The 16,855-nt window shown below is 39.8% G+C and overlaps 1 protein-coding gene across 1 annotated transcript; it reads left to right on the top strand.

Annotated features, from left to right (window-relative positions):
- On the top strand, positions 1–11,281 carry LOC115796609 (kelch-like protein 33). Its single transcript, XM_030752975.1, has 6 exons — positions 1–661; positions 4,000–4,442; positions 5,182–5,424; positions 5,519–5,769; positions 10,319–10,489; positions 10,759–11,281. Exons 1-6 carry the CDS (start codon positions 1–3, stop codon positions 11,279–11,281), a joined length of 2,292 nt encoding a protein of 763 aa, XP_030608835.1.
- Positions 11,282–16,855: the final 5,574 nt, after the last annotated feature.

A 16,855-nucleotide genomic window follows, 5' to 3' on the forward strand; every position in this document is an offset into this window, starting at 1 on the left:
ATGAAAAGAAGTGGAGCAAGAGGAAGAGAAAGTGAAAGGCAAAGTATATCACATATGGCTAATGGTGGGAAAAAAGAAAGATCAAAAACTCTTCTCCAAAACCCAAAGTATATACCAGATTCTAAAGCCCATGACCCTCTTCACAGCCCTTCTTCCTGTCTCTCAGAGAACTCAGGTCTGGTCTCTTACAAACTCCCTTCACACTCTGACAGAATCTTCACCCAATTACAAAACCTTTTCAAGGAGGAATTACTGCTGGATTACACCTTTATCATCGAGGGAAACTCATTCCAAGCCCACAGGCTTGTTCTAGCAGTTATGAGTCAAACCCCAAATGCATTTTTAGGTTCAAAACAAGTGTCTGGACTTGGACTGGAAGAAATGACACATTGTTTGACCCCAGTTGGGTTAAGGGCTATTCTAGAGTTTGCATACAGTGGACATGTGGCCATGGACTTGAGTAAAGAAGGGGTAATGGAGGAGGTATTGAATGCTTCTCAGTGTCTACAGATGCAGAGGCTGAAGGAAAGTTGCATGTCAAAGATTAAAACATCTGCTACAAAAGAGAGAGAGAAGAGCTTGACTATAATCAAAGACATATGGGAGAGGGGAGAAGGATGTGACATCACAATACAAGCAGAGACAGGAGAAAAATACTCAGGTAAGACACAAACAAAGAAGTCCTATTGACTGTATATATTAGGAAAGGAAAAAAAGGCTAAAATGGCCTTCATTTTGACCTGACAAAAGCCCATAGCCATATGAACTGCTATTAATACATGTCTGAATCAAGAAGAAGGTAGAAGTACTTGGACATTATTACTCAAGAACTGTACAGTGACTGCTGAGACAGTGCTCATATTCATATATGTAAGAAATGTCGACTGGTGCTGAGTTTAACCTTTAACACTCACCAAGTCATTGGTAACACCCACAGAGTTGGGATTAGGGTTGAGACAGATTTTAGCCATATTGTCAAAAATTAAAGTATGCTACATTTCAAAGTAAGTAATATACATTAGCTTTGCAGTTTTTTAAAAAAAAAAGGTTTTCCACTTGGGTGTTTCAAAAAGGTGCAGACTGACGCTTAAATGAGTAAATAAGTTAATTAATTAATAAACAGTTCAGGGAAAATTATCAAACATTTATTTCAGACCTTCATACAGACAGTTTACTTCTTCTTTATACATTTGTCATTTTAATAATACTGATGAAAGTGACATTAAGAGAGAAGTTCTTAAATCTGCTCACACCTCAAAGCTTGGGTCCTTTACTAGAGGCCTGGGAGCTTGAGGGTCCTGCACAGTATCTTAGCTGTTCCCAGGACTGCACTCTTCTGGACAGAGATCTTGGCAGTGTTCATTTTGACAGCAAATTTTGATTTAGTTTTAGTCATAGTCTTCTGACGAAAATGTAATTTAGTTTTAGTCAAAATTTAGTCACCTGAATAGTTTTAGTTTTAGTCTAGTTTTAGTCAATGGAATTATCATAAGAATATAGTCGACTAAATCTACAGTCGATTTAGTCGACTAAAATATAAAGGGTGTAAAATGTAAATGCTTTTTCTTCAGTTCCCTTTAATTAGTCATTATACAGACTTACACAAAATTAAAAATTTTTAAAAAGTTATGCAATATTATTAATAATATTAACATTAGTGTTTCACTTGCTTCCCACACACCTGATCATTAACACCACCTTACTGAGATAATAGGAGCGTTTTACAGCAGGACACGCTCTGAAAGGTACAGGGCAGTGTTCAGGACTAAGATTAGGAAAGGCTAATCCACCGCGGTGTGGAGATTTTCTCTAAACACAAACGTTAAACTGGGAAAAACACTTTACCCTGCATGACATTAAAATGCTTACCTTTGCATGGAGATCTGTGTGACTGGTTTGCAGATGTTGTTTAAGATTTGTCGTGTTTTTACCCGAGATAGTCGCCCCACATGGTTTACACATCGTTCTGTTTGTCACAACGTCAAAGGACAAATGTGTCCGTACATCAGCTCTTCTCTTTCTCCCTGCTGACATTGTTTACATAACTTAGTTCTATCAGAAGTAAAGACAAATCACAGGCTAGTTTGGTCTTCCCGGGTTTAGAGCAAATTTGTGCATCTGTGCCTTTGATTGGATGTTTTCCCAACTTGTCCCGCCCTGTCACAACATTAAATCAGTTCTGATTGGATTTCGTCCCCGCCAAGCATTTTAGTCTCGTTTTCATTCCTTAACGAAAGTGTCAATTAATTTCGTTATCGTTTTTATCATTTTAGGTACTTTTTATTTAGTTATCGTCTCGTTATCGTCATGAAGAAAAGGTTCGTCGACGAAAACTATGACGAAAATATTTCGTCAACAAAATTAACCCTGGATCTTGGATGTTTGTTCCTGGAATCTGCTGGAGCCACTCTCCCACTTTAGGGGTCACTGCCCCGAGTGTTCCGATTACCACAGGGACCACTGTTACCACATCCTCTCTAGCTCTTTTCTGAGCCCTTGGTCTTTATCAAGCTTCATGTATATATAAGTTTGATAGCAAGACAGATAGAAGCTGGGGTCTACCACACCAGGTAAGACCCCAGGTGCAGGCTCTACAGAGAGGCCCCTGAGACAATCCAGCAAATAACAGCAGGGTGCAAGACCCTAGCAGGCAGGGCATACATGGAACAGCATAACCAAGTGGTTATACTGTTCCAAATGGCACGGTATACAGGAACATCTGTGTCAAGTATGGCCTGGAAACCATGAGGTCAAAAATGGATAGGCCTCCATGGGTGGTTGAGAATGATCAAGCTAGGATCCTGTGGGATTTCTAGATACTGATGGACAAACTGATGATTGCTAACAAACTAGACACAGCTGGAAGAAAGCCGTAGTGGAAAACGTTGCAATACCAAGAGACAGTAACATCAAGAAGAACATGACAAGCTTGATAAACACCAAGGGCTGAGAGAAGAGCTAGAGAGGATGTGGAAGGTTAAGGTAACAGTGGTCCCTGTGGTAATCGGAACACACGGGGCAGTGACCTCTAGATTTGGAGAGTGGCTCCAGCAGTTTCCAGGAGTGACATCCAAGATCCCTGTCCAGAACTGCCCAGAACAGTTAAGAGACTGCGCAGGACCCTCCCAGGACTCTGGTAGAGGACCTGAGCTTGGAGGACAAACAAAGACCATGTGCAGGGTGAATGGAGAATTTATTGTGTGTGTGTGTGTCTGTGTGTGTGTGTGTGTGTGTATGTATGTATATATATATATATATATATATATATATATATATATATATATATATATATATATATATATATATATATATATATATATATATATATATATATATATATATATATATATATAAAATGTAAACTTTTTGTATGTGAAATCACAATTTACATCTAAAATAAATTCAAACTTGTGCATAAAATTCTTTTTTTTTCATTGTAATTTTACAATGACTTTTGACAATGATGAATGTATGCAAACATCTGACTACAAACTGTAGCTAGTATGCATTATAGTCTATTTCAATCTTGATAAACTACGTGGAATGGGTGGATGCACTTCAAGCTCCACCACAAAGATTTAGTCGACTTCCTGGTATCCTTTTCCCAGAATAGTTCATACTTGTGACACATGTGACCGTCAGCTGTTGGTTACGCAGGTAAGAGCAGAAATGGAATTCCATTTATGTCAACATTTAAATAAATATACAGCATGCATCCCATTTGTAAACTCCTTTAATAATTTCGAAAGAATGTTTTGAATGAAAATTCGTCACTTCTTGATGACACATGTGCTGTTATAACAGGAAAAAATGTCAAGTTACATAACAGCATGACTCAAACCTGAAATGATTACCTGCTGTCATGTTGGAGGAGAAAGTTAACTGAAAATGCATTTCCAGTATACCAACACTAGGTGGAGTCAGAAACTTTTGCTTACCTTGTATCTTTCTCTACTTTTACCCCTGTGTGATATTTTTACCTCTTCCTACCTCTCTCAGCACATCGTGTGGTTTTAGCAGCAGCTGGGGACTATTTCCGGGCGTTGCTGTGCGGAGGGTTACGGGAGTCTAATCAGGAAGTCGTGTGCCTGCGAGGTGTGTCATCTTGGGTGATTGAATCCATGCTATATTTCATCTACACCGGTCAGCTCAGACTGAGCTGGAGCCGGATTTGGGAGCTCACAGATGCAATGCTTCAGTTCCAGCTGGAGGGGGCGCTCTCACTTTGCATTGAGTTCCTGCAGGACAGGATGGATGAAAGCACCTGTCTAGATGTGCTGGTCCTGGCTGAGACCTATGGCCTGATCCAGCTAGGGCAGGCTGCAGAAGACTATATTCTAGCCCACTTCCAGAGCATCTCTGCTGGGGAGAAGTTAAAGGATATCTCCTTTCCGCTCCTTGACAGGCTTCTTAAGCAGGACTCCTTGTGTGTAGAGAGTGAGGTAGTACTTTTTAGCTCTGGTGGTTAGTCATTCTTTTTTGTGTTTAGATCAAACTTCTCATCATTTGGTCCTCGTGTTATCTATCTAAACTAAATCATATTTAGTGATTTTTTTTTTGTTTTTTTTGGCATCATGTTGGCAGCAAGTACTATTGTTAATGAGAGATGATGAAAGGCACTATAATGTCAGTGATAATTGTTATCTGTATGCATGTTTAAATCTCAGTCATAAAAAAAGCCATGAAAATACACCCACAAGCCCTTCCATTTATAAGAGGTACTCCTGTGAAACATACAGTAACTTGAATGTTTCACTTCTACTTACAGTTCCACAGCCCTGCCTTAAAGAACCAAAAAAAAGATGAAGAAGAAGAAACATTTAGGTGTTTACATTAATCTTTAAAACTTTAAAAGAACAGTTTGACATCCCATTTTAATTATTTGTATTTATATACTGTGGGATGAAGATACCATTTGCCTAATGTATTGTTCACATGATGTTGTGTAGGTGACATGGCTCACAACTGCACACCATCCGTAGTGGAGCATCCATTAGTTTGTAACTGAAAATATTCAATTTGTTTATATGAAAGTATGAATAATAATATGAACTCGCATTTAAGATCAATAGATATTATTCAAGACTTTCCTAAGTAAAGTTGGGGTAGTAATCAGAAGCCATTTATGCTAGTTTAAAATAAAATGAATTTTTCTGAAGCATCTCCCTTCTCTATAATTAGATTGTGGTGTTCAGGACAGTAGTGAGCTGGGTGGAGGAGAACCCTAAAGAGAGACTTCAGTGCCTGTCCAGCCTGCTCTTTCATGTTCGTATCACGCTCTTCAGCCATGCTGAACTTCAGGAGGCCCTTAGCTGCATCATCTTATACAGGAGCCCTGGTGCAAGGAAAACAGTGGAAGCCCTCCAAAGTCTCATTGAGGGGGATTACAGGGGACCTAAATATCACCCTCGCACCCAAAACCAGGTTGATACATTTTCACATAGCACTTCATTGATGTTTGTAATTCTATTAGACCTATGCCAGTATGTAAGCAATAATTTCACTTTTCACCCTGTAGGTCCTGGTTTTGGTGGGTGGGGACACTGTCGATGATGAATTCATGAAGAGGGTTCCCAGCCAGACCATGTGGTTTGCTCAACACTTCCACCGTGGGCCCGGTCTACTAAGGAGCATTGAGTGGAAACCATTCGCAAAGATTCCTGAACCTGCACGGTTCAGACACTCTGTCTGTCTCCTCAACAACAAACTGTACGTGTTGGGAGGACGCAAGTACTACGGAGCACTGGACATCCTCAAGTCAGCAGTGAGGTTAGTGTTGTGTGGGGAACAAATGTCATGGTGGTTGATTTTGTGACAGAGTTCTTGTGCCAATGTACTTGAAAATACATTCACAAGGGCTTGCTATACACACCGTGTTATAAAATATTATGCAGATTGGATTTAAGTGTCATAAAGATTAATTTTTTTTTTGTTTTTCTATTAACCTCATGGATGGTATTGTGTCTTAGGGCTCTTTGGATCACTGACACCTGTGATAATTAGTTTGCCAGGTGAGCCCAGTTAAAGGAAAACTACTTAAGAAGGATGTTCCACATCATTTAGCAGGCCACAGGTTTCAAGCAATATGAGAAAGAGAAAGGCTCTCTCTGCTGCTGAAAAGCGTCAAATAGTGCAGTGCCTTGAACAAGGTATGAAAACATTCAATATTTCACAAAAACTGAAGCGTGATCTTCGTACCATGAAGAGATTTGTGGCTGATTCGGGGCACAGATGGGTTCGTGCAGATAAAGACATAATGAGGAAGGTTTCTGCCAGACAAATTCATCTGATTAAGAGAGCAGCTGCTAAAATGCCGTTACAAAGCAGCAAACAGTTATTTGAAGCTGCTGGTGGCTCTGGAGTCCCACAAACCTCAAGGTGTAGGCTCATCCAGAGGCTTGCAGTTGTGCATAAACCTACTATTCGGCCACCCCTAACCAGTGCTCACAAGCAGAAATGGTTGCAGAGGGCCCAGACATACATGAAGACTAATTTCCAAACAGTCTTGTTCACCAAAGACTGTTGTGCAAACCTGGATGGTCCAGATGGATGGAGTAGTGGATCGTTGGTGGATAGCCACCACGTCCCAACAAGGCTGTGACGTCAGCAAGAAGGTGGCGGAGACATGGGGAGGGAGCTGGTCGACCCCTTTAAGGTCCCAGGTGTTAAAATGACCTCGACAAAGTATATAGACTTTATGACTGATCACTTTCTTCTATGGTACAAAAAGAAGAACCATGCCTTTCTTAGCAAAATCTTCTTCATGCATGACAATGCACCATCTCATGCTGCAAAGAATACCGCTGTGTCACTGGCTGCTATGGACGTAAAAGGAGAGAAACTCATGGTGTGGCCACCGTCCTCACCTGACCTCAAACTTATTGAGAACCTCTGGAGTATCCTCAAGCACCCTGCAAAGAAATTCGAGCAGAAACTCTCCAAAACTCACAAGTTTAATGGATGCAAGAGTTGTGAAGGTGATATCAAAGAATGTTAACATGTAACTTGGCCTGTTAAGATGTTTTTGATTGAAATAGCTTTTGATTTTAGTAAATGTGACCACTTAATGCTGCAAATTCAGGAAATGACCATTTGTGGTTCTTTACAACCTATAAAAACTCTGTTGTGCATAATAATTTAGAACAGTGCATTTTGAGTTTTTTATTTTTGAAAAATAAATGCTGTTATGACTGGGAGGTTTGCTCAATAAAATTTGATTTATACTGGCTCATGACTTAAAAATTAACCTGACCATCATTTGCATTGACCATTTAGGAAAATCTGAGATAAATATCACTTGCATAATAATTTGGAACATGGTGTAAAGTGTCATTATGCAGTTTTGTCTGAGTTCAGAGCTCAAAAATATCACACCAGTTTACAAAAGAGATGGGCACCTCACATAAACATTGAACTGTCAAATAATGCAACTTCCTCTTGGAAGAACTTGCAAAAAAGCCCCAAACCTCATGTAAGTTCAGTCTCTTCTGCTTTTACCAATGTACCCATTTTAAATAAAGATCTTACTGTATGTGTGTGCATGTTTGCTTGACTGCTGTTGAGAGTAAGTGAAATGTGCTTTGTGCATGTGTATCTGTACCTACATGTTTTTGTATTCTCTTGTAAATGAGATCTTGAACTCAATTAAGCTTCCTGATTTAAAAAAATGCACTCACCAGTCCCTTTGTTACAGTAGGTACACCCATCCAACTGTTTGTATCTAATCATGCAAATATCTAATCAGAAAGTCACATGGCAGCAACTCAAAATATTTAGGCATGTTGACATGTTCAAGACAGCCTGCTGAAGTTCAAACCGAGCATCAGAATGGGGAAGAAAGGTAATTTAAGTGACTTTGAACGTGGGGTGGTTATTGGCACCAGACGGGCTGGTCTGTTGCTGATCTGTTGGGATTTTCCATCTCTAGGTTTACAGAGAATGGTCCTCAAAATAGAAAATATCCAGTGAGCAGCAGTTCTCTGGGGAAAATGCTTTGTTGATTCCAGAAGTCAGAGGAGAATGAAGAATCTGCCGTTTATCGACAGTTCAGGTAGTGGTTGTAGTGTAATGGTGTGAGAGATATTTTCTTGCTACCCTTCGGGCATTGTTTAAATGCCGTGGCCTACCTGAATGTTGTTTCTGACCATGTTGAACCTTTTATAGCCAGTTTCTTGAACATGACAATGAATTCACGGCCCCCACAGTCTCGGGATCTCAGGGAATTCGAGGACATTTTGGATGTATGAAATGGGAGATTCACATTATGGATGTGCGGATAATAAATAAAATATGTACAGTAGTGGTCTCATGAGGAAGATTTCCAGCACCTTAAGAATTAAGTCAATTCTGAAGGCAAAGGGAGTCCAACCCCATACTGACAAGGTATACCTAATGTATATTCCAATTTTACTGAAAATATTTTAGGAATTTAATTGTTAAAATAATTTAATTTTAATTTAATTTGCTTGTTTTTTCTCTTAAAGTCACAAAATGTCTCTAAAGCTTATCACAATTTAGTTGAGCCTAAATCAATATTGTCTGTCTTTGTTTTAGCTTTGGTTTAGACAGTTTTATATCTTGAGTAACAAAGATAGCATCTTGAAATTTTGTTGTGAGCTAAAAATTGAATAATTAGGTGATCATTTATTTTGTTACCAGACATTTTGTATCACTACACTTGGTATTATTTAAGCTTTATTATTCTTCTGAATATAAACACTAATCTTTTTAAGTGGCTAAAACCCAAGGACATTGAAGGTAATTTGACTATATAGATAATTTATGACTTCACTTTAGCAACTCCTGAAAAACAACCCTTCACCCTACATATTTGTACCACCTGAATTCAGTGATTTAGAGGGATGACTGAATACTTTTGGTAATACAGTGTATATATATTTCTTTCCCAAAGTGGTTAATTTGTGAAGAGCTTCTTGCTCCAGCCTCTGACGGGGACGGTCGCATTCTATCTCTCTCCCTGCCCTCCCTATCTTTCCTGCTTGCTGCTTGCTGTGAGAGCGTCTCTTGCACACTGTTCGAATAAGAATAAGATTGAGAGCAATATGGATTTGGCAAACTGGGCCTTCACGACCATTGATCGAATTTTTTCCACTATGAGATCTGGGAAAGGGGAGCCTGCGTGTCCGAGTGGAACAGACCCGGTTGGATACGTCATCATTTCTTGGAGCTCGTGGAGACCTGTGTGCTTCTCGGCCCTCGAGGTGGAAGACGTGGAAGACGCTTACATATTTGGCTATCTGGTAGCGGTATCTTTTCTGTTTGGGCTCGGAGGATACCTGATTTACCGAGAAATCAAGAAAACCTGGACGGCAGTTCGACATCTGCAGAGGCTGCCGACCCAGGTGGATGGGCTGACCAGAACCGTACAGACTCAGACTCAAAGCCTGATGAACCTGAGCCGTAGACTTGGGGAGTAGCAGGTGAGAGGGGTTCGATCTGGAGATAAGGTACGGTTCTGCACAGTGAGGACGGTAACTAATGAATTTGGATTATTGGATTTATTGAATGGTTTCCCAGTGAGACTGAAGGCTGTTGGAAAAAAACAAGCAGCCTGTTCCAAAACAACATCTGCATTATCAGAATTCGGCTCCCTAGCCGGCCTTGGCCGGCAATCATATCTCTCCAGAGCTATGCGTGACGGCCGCTCTCCCCCTCAGCCCTCTCTGCCATTTGTGAAGCTGGATCTGGTGTACCATGGCCGCTGATGAACTTCCATCACTATCAGCGAACTGTTTTGGCTAGGAGCTGGCATCTGGGCTCCACAATGCCCCCCCCCCACCACCACCACCACCCTCTCGTCTCCGTCTGCATCCCCTCCTGACCCTGACCCTACCCACCATACTGCTATCCCGGCTTTATATGTGCAATATGCTTTTGCTGAGGTGTTTTTTGGAACCTCGTAAGGTGTTCTTTATGAACACAGTATGAGATGATTTTTTGAACCTAACTATCCCAGTGTATCTCTTTCTGTCTTTCTGCTAAAGGTAGCGCCGTTGAGAAACGGCTGCATGACCTCAGACATCTGTCCCCCCCTGTCTGTGTTATGTTTATGCTTGTTTTGGATGGATGTTCTGTTAACTGCAATTTCCCCATTTGTGGGACTAATAAAGGCATTCTTGATTCTTGAAAAGAGACAGTGGTATGTACTAGTCTGATGCATTGCAAGCAAAACAACATGCTTTACAGAGGCCTCAGATATTTTGATGATGTATAGCTAAAAGTATTTCTAATTTTTTTTAAATTTGGGGAAAAAATAGTGAGTGTCATTCAGTTTCAAGCACCATCCCATTCCCCTTAGGTTTGACCTGACGCAGTGCAAATGGGAACAGCTCCCCGACATGCTGCATCAGAGGGACTACTTTTCTGCAGTGTGCCTAGATGGGAAGGTTTTTGCTCTTGGGGGTAACTGTGATGATCATCAATACCACGATGCTGTTGAGTACTACATTCCTGAGGAGAACATCTGGAGGTACTTTTAGTAACACTTGGAGGCACTACCCATACAATGATATATATATATATATATATATATATATATATATATATATATATATATATATATATTTAATGTAACTAAATGTTTTAGGAAAATATCAAATTTAATGTTCTATAATCCTACCAATACCAATAAGATATTGAGTTAAAAAGGATAGTTAAGAGGTCAGTTTAAGAGTTGTGTATGTAACTTACTGAAAACACCTTCACTTTGTTTTTAATTTGGGTGTTGTCCTCCTGTAGGCCAGCTCACCCTCTGGACACAGCTGTTTGTGGCCATGCTGCAGCTGTTCTGGATGGGCAGATCTACGTCTCTGGTGGTTCTGACTCCCATCACCACTGCCTCACCTCTATGTGGCGCTACAATCCTTCCCGTGGCTGTTTTCCCAGAGCACCCATGACCGTGGGAGCAGGACGTGCAGGCCATACAATGTTAGCTTTGAGAAGGGGGTTGGTAGTAGCTGGAGGGCTACAGCCGCTCTGGATGGGCTTTGGAGACCAACTCATGTGTGAGCTGTACGACCCAATCCATGACTCCTGGTCCTCTTTTCCCACCCTGCCTCGACCTCATCTGTCACCAGGAGGAACTGTACTTGATGGTAGACTGTATGTGGTGGGAGGTTCTTCAGCAAACACAGCAAGGGATACCAAGTGGGTGCATTGCTATAACCCTAAAGAGCAATGTTGGGAAAACCTGGGTGCTATGCCCTATCCATATACTGATCTGGCAGCTTGCTGCCTGCCACTCCCAGACCTGGTTAATTAACAATAAAATCTTTAAGCATTAGTTGATTTTTTTATTATTATAATTCTGACTCAAAGTGTTAAAAAATGCTCTAAAACAAACTCTTGCACAATACAACTGAAAAAGATCCAATCATGATCACATTATCAAGTAGTCAATACATTTTCTAAAAGTAGACATTTTAATGGTCTGGACAAAATAAGGAGAGTCAAACTGATTTTTATGCTAATCCCTTCCCTGATCCACAAAAGCTCTTGAGAGCCACGGATAACCTTTTCTCCATGACGTTGCCCACCTCCTTCTGTGAAACATCCTTAATTTTTCTTTGTTTGCTTGCTTACGTTCATTCATAGTCATAAAAGGGGAACTCCAATGAAGCCATGGTGTAAGTCACAGCCTGTAAAAAAAACTTGTCTGGGTATGACCTGTCTTTCTAGATCTAAGAAGATAGTGCCTAGTAAGGTCTTTGTGAAGTCAACAGTTATCTCAGTCATGGCTTGTCATTTGAAATTTATAAGAGTAAATCTGCTTTTCACAATGCACATGTGTGTTTTTAAAGAGGCAGCTGGCTGCATTTGGGGGAGTTTGGATACAGGGCCATTGCAAGACCAGCATGAAGTTGTTTTTGTTCAATTTCCAAGTGATTAGTGTCATATTGAAAAGTGGAAGCTCACTTTAAGCCCTTACAAATATTGCAAAATGGTTTAGCCTGCCACCGAGACTCTCCTTTACAGCACAGATATTGTTTTTCTGTCTAGCTGACTGCTAATTTGCATGTCTTCAGCTAAGAAAGAAAAACATTTTTAAAAAGGCATCAAATTAAAGTCAAATGATGCCCAAGAGAAATGGATCAAGAGAGAAAGGAAGCCCACAGATAATGCTTATGTATATCTCCCAGAGTTCTGTGATCTACCCCTGCTTAAAGATGCAAAAAATAGCCACGTAATGTTACTGTTGTAACCAACTAATTCAGCAGGTTTACAAGCTCCCAAAGTGCTATCTTACATTTCAAATGACTTTATATTATGCAGAGTTTTCTGTTTTGTGAAACAGATTTGACCTATTTCTCTGTTATTTACATTCCTTCCTTCCTGTCATGAGCAATAGAAGTGCTTCAGTTGCAAAGAGAATCAAATGAACAGCTCCATATCTTTGTAGTCTTCTCTAATCGTAAATCTGTGTGAACGACTGCTAATTTTCTGTTTGTGTTTGATAGATTTCCTGCATCAGTGAATGTTATATTTGAAGCATCATTCATTTGCAAGAAATTTTCTGGGTTTTCTTTTTCTTTGAAGTTAATTAAAACGACATTACTGAACACAATTGTGACCTGAATGTTGTGTGTTTGATCTACTTAGTCAAAAAAAGATATTAATTCAGCAAAAAGGATGAAAAAAATAAGATGACAGCAACAAAAAGAAAAGTAGGTTGCATGTCAATTCTGTTTTTGTTAAGCATTTTACTGTTATGAAATGATAATGTAGTAAGCCAAAAATGTAGTCGTATGTATACACACACACACATATATATATAATAAAATTTCAAATAAATAAAATTTTGTAAAAATATTAACTTCAACATGTCTGTTCTCTCACTTCCTCAGACTTCTGCATGTCTTCTCCTCGTGGACTTTTATATTATCACACATGCACATATGCAACATTAGTCTGAAGACATTTCTTAACTGACTAGCGTCGCATGCAATGAGTTAGTCACATAAACTGTAACTCACAGCAGTCTGTGTGTTCCTTGTGTGCACATATTGACTACCTTAAAGGCAAAGAAAAAGCTGTGCATATTAAAATAAGCCTACCATAAATATGAGAAAAGTTGCACAGAGTAGGTCCGTAAAAATGTATTAATAGAGTCTGCATAGAATGGCATCTGGGGTGATCTAGGCCCTAGAGTATTAGGGAGGAAAACCCCTGGACTACAGCAGTAGATCATACTGGGTACCACTCCTGTTACCTAAGAACAAGCAGCTGAGGCTACAGTTCACACAGGCTCAAAAGTGGACAACAGGAAACTGGAAAAATGTAGTCTTGTTGAGCCCCTCAATACCAGGGGAGCATCTTTTAAACTTCACTATGTCCATCCTTTTGTGGCCACAGTGTACCCATCTTCTGATGGCTGCTTCCAGCAGGATAACTCACCATGTCAAAAAGCTCTGGTCATCCTATAATGGTTTCTTGAACATGACAATGAGTTCACTGTACCCAAATGGTCTCCAGAGTCACTAGATCTCAGTCCAATAAAGCACCTTTGGGATGTTGTCATGGACGTGTAGCTGAAATTCACTTGTACACTAAAATTAAGGTCATACGACCTTTTTATGAACTGCACTGCTAGAATCAAGTATGAACAGGCAAAATTAGCAAGAAACAAGATACTGTAATTCAACATCTCAAGTTTTTAAAAGGTAACGCATTGTCGCATTATGAACTGTAATAGAAAAAAACATCCACAAAAAAAGAGCAGACATCTGGTAATTAATTGCTGTGAGAATGTTTGATTTTGGAGACATAAAAAAATATGTTTGACCTCTTTGGATAAAGGAAATTTTATAACACATGCGAGGCCCTACTTAAGCCACCAGTTGAGTAACAGTAAACTGTTTTGCATTTCCAGGATGCTAACGCAGCAGTCACTCTCAATATCATGCTTTGATGTCACTATGACTGTGACTCAAGTTTCCTGTAGAGGTGTTCACATTTTGTCTTTTCCTCTCTTATTCTAATGGGACCTTTGATGGCAGCTCAACAACAGATTATCAGACTGAAATCTTGTAACGTAGGCATTTCAATTAGATATTGTGAAAGAGAGGGCAGTAATGCACAAAACAGTGACAAAAAGGATGCTTTGATGACATGTTCTTAGGCAATATTCTACTTGTCCAACTGAACATTGCAAAAGTAACAGTAAAATGGCATGTTTTTTCACGTGAAATTATACTGTTGGGTTTGTAGTTTTGCAACTCATGTGTGGTAGTAGAAAAACACAATAAGAGAATATCAAACATTAAGAAAGCTTTATTGGTTAACAAACCGCATCTTACCATAGTCATACCAGAAAATCTTGACCAAAAAACAAAAATTTTATTAGCAAATGTTGATAAAATTATAAATTTCTGTACGAACATGCCATGTTCTGTGAGAGCATCTCTTGCACACTGTTCGAATAAGAATAAGATTGAGAGCAATATGGATTTGGCAAACTGGGCCTTCAAGACCATGGATCGAATTTTTTCCACTATGAGATCTGGGAAAGGGGAGCCTGCGTGTCCGAGTGGAACAGACCCGGTTGGATACGTCATCGACTCCTGGAGCTCGTGGAGACCTGTGTGCTTCTCGGCCCTAGAGGTGGAAGACGTGGAAGACGCTTACATATTTGGCTATCTCGTAGCGGTATCTTTTCTGTTTGGGCTTGGAGGATACCTGATTTACCGTGAAATCAAGAAAACCTGGACGGCAGTTCGACATCTGCAGAGGCTGCCGACCCAGGTGGATGGGCTGACCAGAATGGTACAGACTCAGACTCAAAGCCTGATGAACCTGAGCCGTAGACTTGGGGAGTAGCAGGTGAGAGGGGTTCGATCTGGAGATAAGGTACGGTTCTGCACAGTGAGGACGGTAACTAATGAATTTGGATTATTGGATTTATTGAATGGTTTCCCAGTGAGACTGAAGGCTGTTGGAAAAAAACAAGCAGCCTGTTCCAAAACAACATCTGCATTATCAGAATTCGGCTCCCTAGCCGGCCTTGGCTGGCAATCATATCTCTCCAGAACTATGTGTGAAGGCCGCTCTCCCCCTCAGCCCTCTCTGTGATTTGTGAAGCTGGATCTGGTGTACCAAGGCTGCTGATGAACTTCCATCACTATCAGCAAACTGTTTGCCTGGGAGCTGGCATCTGGGCTCCACAATGCCCCCAGCCTCTCGTCTCCGTCTGCGTCCCCTCCTGACCCTGACCCTACCCACCATACTGCTATCCCGGCTTTATATGTGCAATATGCTTTTTGCTGAGGTGTTTTTTGGAACCTCGTAAGGTGTTCTTATGAACACAGTATGAGATGATTTTTTGAACCTAACTATCCCAGTGTATCTCTTTCTGTCTCTCTGCTAAAGGTAGCGCCGTTGAGAAACGGTTGCATGACCTCAGACATCTGTCCCCCCCCCCGTCTGTGTTATGTTTTTGTCTTGGATGGATGTTCTGTTAACTGCAATTTCCCCATTTGTGGGACTAATAAAGGCATTCTTGATTCTTGATTCTTGAACAATGTGTGTGCGTGTGTGTGTGTGTGTACATATAGTACCAGTCAAAGGTTTGGACACGCCCATTGTGTCAAAACTTTTGACTGGTACTGTATGTATACACACACACACATTGTTCGTACACATACGGTTGCGTTGTACACACACAAATTGCAAATTAAAGGAACACTTTAGTATATCCTCAAGTCAATGAAACCTCTGGGATATTGATCTGGTCAGTTACGTTTGTTGTTGTTAATCAGTTTCAGCTGATTTGGTGTTAATGAAAGTAACAGCAGGTGCACTAGAGGAACAACAATGAGACAACCCCCAAAACAGGAATGGTTTCACAGGTGGAGGTACTGATATTGTCCTCATAAGTGGGAGAAGAAAGTCTGCATGCCAGAGCGTTCCTGGCACATAATTTATTACAAAAAAAACTTCAATTAATCTGTAACATTTCAGGCATCCATGTCCTTCTTTGGACATAATGAGAAAATGCAGAACGAATATATATCAGAATCAGAATCAGAAGGTTTTATTGCCATATGGGTGAACAGGTTCATGCTTACATAAAAAACAAATAAGTATAAAAACTATAAGACAATGTTTCAAATATACAAATGACAAATATACAGAGATATTAGAACTATAACTATAATATATATATATATATATATATATATATATATATATATATATATATATATATATATATATATATATATATATATATATATATATATATATATATATATATATATATATACCCCGCCTACCATTCAGAATGGTCATGTGATAATGTCTGATGTCCAAATTAGGGGAAGGGGACACATGAGAGCATATGAGAACAAATACAAAATCATAATACAGTTAGGTGGATAGTCTAGACTTTATCTATAAAATATTAAATATTAAATACAGTCATGATAGAAAATTGAATTAAAAACTAACAGTCTAGAGTGATGTAGGAGTGGCAAAGAAGACGGACCTGTTAATCACTAAAAGGGTCTTAAGTCAAATTCTTCATTAAGACCACATAGCGATAAGGTATTAAGAGTGTAGATCCAATACGCTTCTCTCTTTAATAATAGAGAAATGACATCGCCTCCACGTCATGGTGGTTTTATGGCTTCGATGCCGCATTAATGCAAAGTCAAGATGTTATGAGTAGCTTGTGTGAAATGTCTTGCAACAGAACTCTTGCTATCATGGTTGCAGATACTGGACCAGTGTTCCAATATTCTCTTTTTTAAGAGTCTTGTGGTTTTACCCACATAGGCCAAACTGCACGGGCATTTAAGCAAATAAATGATGTTGGTGGTTTGACATGAAATAACACCTT

This window comes from Archocentrus centrarchus, chromosome 18 (genome assembly GCF_007364275.1).
Source record: "Archocentrus centrarchus isolate MPI-CPG fArcCen1 chromosome 18, fArcCen1, whole genome shotgun sequence".
Taxonomy (NCBI): Eukaryota; Metazoa; Chordata; class Actinopteri; order Cichliformes; family Cichlidae; genus Archocentrus; species Archocentrus centrarchus.

Coding starts and splice junctions, on each gene's coding strand:
- LOC115796609 (XM_030752975.1), top strand. CDS start 1: ATGAAAAGAAGTGGAGCAAGAGGAAGAGAAAGTGAAAGGCAAAGTATA. Junction 662..3,999: donor GACAGGAGAAAAATACTCAG/GTAAGACACAAA, acceptor TACCTCTCTCAG/CACATCGTGTGGTTTTAGCA. Junction 5,425..5,518: donor ACCCTCGCACCCAAAACCAG/GTTGATACATTT, acceptor TTCACCCTGTAG/GTCCTGGTTTTGGTGGGTGG.